Raw genomic sequence first — 4,557 nt, forward strand, 5'->3', positions numbered from 1 at the left:
GTGGAGAGCAAATGTTTTGAGAATGATGAGGGCAATGAATGTACAAATGTGCTTTACACAATTGATGTATGCAGGGATTGTGATAAGAGTTGTATGAGACCCTAAAAAAACGATTAGAAAAAAAAAGAAGAAGTTGGTGGAAACTTTCAGTGCCTTTTAAGGTGTCTGTTTTGTTATACAAAACCCAAGCTCAGAGTTAATGAGGCAAAGAGGAATCAGCACCACACACGTGTAGGGGGTAAGATGTTAGTTCTTCTTCAAGTGATGGAGAGAAGTGAATAATTATTTAAAATTACACATTATTAGCCAGTTTCTGAGAGAAGGCTGACTTGTAAAAGACTGATGCAAAGGAACTATTAAGGGAAATGTTCATTGTACTGAATTTCTGTAGATTCGACAAAGAAAGGAAGTATGTTATGGATAAATCTTGCTCTGAGAATCTCATCTCAACTAAATATGACTAAATATGTTTGGAATTATTATTTTTTATTGTTACAAGTGGATAAGTGTAGCTAAATTTAGTGAGTAGATTTTGCAGTTAGCAGCCCAAATTCACAGTCGTCCTAAATTTGCCCTTTATTTTCAGGTATTTCAGGAGACTGGAAAAACAAGTTCACTGTATCCCAGTATGAGGCATTTGAAGAGGATTACAAAAAGAAAATGAAAGGATCCACGCTGCAATTTCGATCAGAAATCTAAGGACCCTTGTTATTTCTCCTACTCTTAACTGGAGCTTAAAATGAAAGAACAAAAATAACTCTTAAAACTCTAATGAAATTAAATTCTACATGTGATTTTTCCTTATTTACTTACATTAGTAGTTTACAATAATTCAAGAATATAAAAATCTATGTTTGGAAAATCAATAGTGCCTTTGATCATACTTAGCTTCCACAAAATGTTTGTTAATCTTAGCAATTAAATCAATAAGTTAAGAATGTAAAGCTACCATGATATATACTGCTTTTCAAAAATGAATGAAACAAGTTCTCAGTGATTAGAATTGCAAAAGAAATAACGAGTGGAGTCTTTAAGATCTATTATAACCAAAAAAAATCTCATTTAAAAGACTTTCATTTCTCACAATAATATGCTTATGATACTACAAGTGTCACAGAAGGTCAGTTAAAATTTTTGTGATGCAAAAGTCTCACTGAAAATGTTCTAGAATAGTTTGCTATTTGAAAAAAAAAAGTGACATCAACCATTGGCACTGAGTCCATTCAGACTCAGCACCACTGTGTAGGGTTCTCAAGTCTAAGTCTTCATAAGATCAATAGCCTCAACCTTCTCCTGAGGATCTACTGGTAGTTTGAACCACCAACTGAACATTTACCAGTCCAATACTTACCCTACATTGCACCGGGGCTCCTGGCATAGTAGGTTAACCACAAGGTCAGCAGTTTAAACCCGCCAGCCACTTTTTCAAATAGAGATGAGATTTTCTGCTTCCATAAAGATTTATAGTTTGGAAACCCTTTATAGAGTCATTATTAGTCAGAATTAACTCAATAGCAGTGATGTATTATAGACTAGCTTTCAGATAATGTATTAATCATATTTTTATTGGTGTAGCTTACACATGTATTATCTAAACTAGCAGTAAAAATGTAGCCAATAGACATGATTGCGGAAGACAAAATAGGTGCATAGGAAATGTGGTGAAGAAATCTGATGGTGCCCGGCTATCAAAAGATATAGCATGTGGGGTCTTAAATGCTTGAAGATAAACAAGTGGCCATCTAGCTGAGAAGCAACAAAGTCCTCAGGGAAGAAGCACACCAGCCTTTGTGATCATGAGGTTTCAATAGGATCAGGTATCAGGCATCAAAGACCCAGAACAAAAAATCGTATCGATGCAAATGAGGGGGAGTGCAGAGTGGAGGTTCACAAGGAAGAGACAAGCCTTCAGGGTGCAGTATAGCACCAATGAAACATACAACTTTCCTCTAGTTCTTGAATGCTTTCTTCCCCTACTATCATGATCTAAATTCTACCTTATAAATCCAGCTAGACCAGAGCATGTACACTGGTACAGATAAGAGCTGGAAGCAGGAATACAGGATGGATAAACCCCTCAGGACTAGTAATGAGAGTAGCAATACCAGGAAGGGAAGAGGAAGGTGAGGGTGAGAAAGGAGGAACCAATCACAATGATCTACATATAGCCCCTCCCTGGGGGACGGACAACAGAAAAGTGGGTGAAGGGAGACAGCAGTTGGTGTATGGCATGAAAAAAAATTTATAAATTACAAAGGGTTCATGAGGGAGGGACGATGGAAGGGGGAGGAAAACTAATGAGGAGCTGATAGCAAGGGCTCAAGTAGAAAGAAAATGTTTTGAAATGGTGATGGCAACAAATGTACAAATGTGCTTGACACAATGCATGTATGTGTGGATTGTGATAAGAGCTGTATGAACCCCCAATAAAATGATTTTTTAAAAAGAACAGAGTCAATAAACATATGTTAACTAATCATTGTCTGTATATTAATGCATTGGAAATTGCCAGAGAGAAAATCAATGACAAGTTATTCATCGTGATGTCCAACAATAAACATTTCCGAGGGAGAGAGTCACTGTGTCTTTGAATTGATGGCACTGAGTTTGGTTTGGATGTATAAATAATGTGCCTGATGGATACCAAAGAATAAGCCATGGATCCTGATTTCAAAGAACGGCAGGCTGGGATTGGGAGAATAAGGAGGAACATCAGCAGAATAATTGAGAGAACAACACAGGAACAACCGCAATGTTGATGAAAATGTTTATTGAAATTTTAAATTTTTAAATTTTTAAAAAAATTTTTAATTTAAATTATTAAAATTTATTGAAATTTTACTATAAAACAAGCATTCTGTGAAATATTTTGCATTGATTTACTTAAATGTTTTAGGAATAAGCATTAGAATGTTCCTAACTATACTGAAAAAGACACAAAATTGTGTTGAATTCTGGTAATACATTCCTTTGTTCATTCTATCTTTTTGTAAACTGTGACCTCACTAATGTTGCATTTTTATGTTTCTAACAGGTTAAATTCAGAACTCACTGCAAGTGTTTGGGTATTTTTCCTCAGGTTTATTTTGTTGATAATATTTTTCATAAGAAATATATCAACAGTTTTCAGCTTCAAAAATCTTATAACTACAAGGCATTCTCAAATAGCCTTTCATTATCTGATTTTTTTAACTTCCTTAGAAAATCCTTCCATTCTCACTCATTGTTAAGTATCACATTTCCCTGAAATCATATAAGTGACAGCCCTTTTCTGTTTTCAAAAAGTCACTAACTCAATAATCTCTTAAAGGTAACTAATAATGTAATAAATTTTTTTTAACTCTACACAATTCCATAATTCATTTTAGGACTTGTCCATGAGAGAATGGGAAATGTCTATGGTTTGAGAATTTTTATGGTTGATTTCCATCTACCTAAAATATTATAAATATAATTGTATATTTCATATCTTATACTTTTCAAATTGAAATCCATTGCAACACACTACATTTTTTAAAAGAAAATGTACACAGAGACATGCCAAAAACAAAGAAAACAAGAAGGTCAATCTTCATCAATTGACCTAGAAAATAAGTAAGATGTCATTGTGAATCTTATTGCATTGTACATTCTGATTATATAGCATGATTATATATTTAGATTATATAATCTATCAGATTATACTGAAATAAAGCTCAATTTCTTATTTTTGTAATTGTGTCATTAAATATAATCATTACGTATACACATAGATGTATTTAAATATATGCATATCTATCTCTCTGTGGAACCCTGGTGGCACTTGTCAGGTATTCAACTGTCAAATAAACATTGAACTCAATGTGGGTGGTTGAAACCTACTGGAAGCTGTCATGGTTTTGAACTGCTGACCTTGCAATTAGCAGCCCAACATGTAACCACTATCCCACCCGTTTATTATTTAGAAAAAGAACTTAAAATTCTCGCCTTTAGCTACATTACATTAACTTGCAAGGCAGTTTGACGACCACTCTTGTGAATCAGCGTGCTCTACATGTTTTCTACATTCTAGGAAAGGTCATCAAATAATTTTCATCATTATCATCAATATAATATGGTTTTCAGAAGCCTCCTGCCCCATTAAACTACACATCATATAACTCTCAATGTAATGTTTCTCTGTATTAGTCCCCTAAGGCTGTTACAATAAAACTACTAAAAACTGGGTGTTTTGACACAAGTAGTTCATAATCAGAATGTGGGCAGAGCCATAGTCTCTATAAATGCTTCAAAGGAAGATCCTCTCTTCCAGGTTCTGGTAAACCTTAGCTTACAACTACATCATAGCTTCTTCATCCTATGGTCTTCTTCCCTATGTCTCTCCACGTTTCTTTTAAGAGTACCAATCTGATTGGCTTTAACTCCAGTATAACTTTATGTAAATCTAGCTAATAGCATCTTTAAATACCCTAGTATCAATCAATGCCATGATCTCAGGTCCCAGGAATTCAATTGTGATTTATCTTTGGGGGGACATAATTTACTTTGTAACAGTCTGTCATGCTTTTAGAATCCAGA

General features: G+C 34.3%; 1 protein-coding gene across 1 annotated transcript in view; it reads left to right on the top strand.

Annotated features, from left to right (window-relative positions):
* Positions 1-1,061, top strand: part of LOC101657505 (sulfotransferase 1 family member D1-like) — a 21,617-nt gene extending 20,556 nt beyond the window's left edge. The window contains exon 7 of the mRNA XM_004703176.2: positions 587-1,061. Within this exon, the coding sequence (XP_004703233.1) occupies positions 587-699 (113 nt within the window). The 3' untranslated portion in view covers positions 700-1,061. The remainder of the gene's footprint in view (positions 1-586) is intronic.
* Positions 1,062-4,557: the final 3,496 nt, after the last annotated feature.

Source organism: Echinops telfairi, unplaced genomic scaffold, assembly GCF_000313985.2.
Source record: "Echinops telfairi isolate 266 unplaced genomic scaffold, ASM31398v2 ScPeMD7_7468;HRSCAF=8506_0, whole genome shotgun sequence".
NCBI lineage: Eukaryota > Metazoa > Chordata > Mammalia > Afrosoricida > Tenrecidae > Echinops > Echinops telfairi.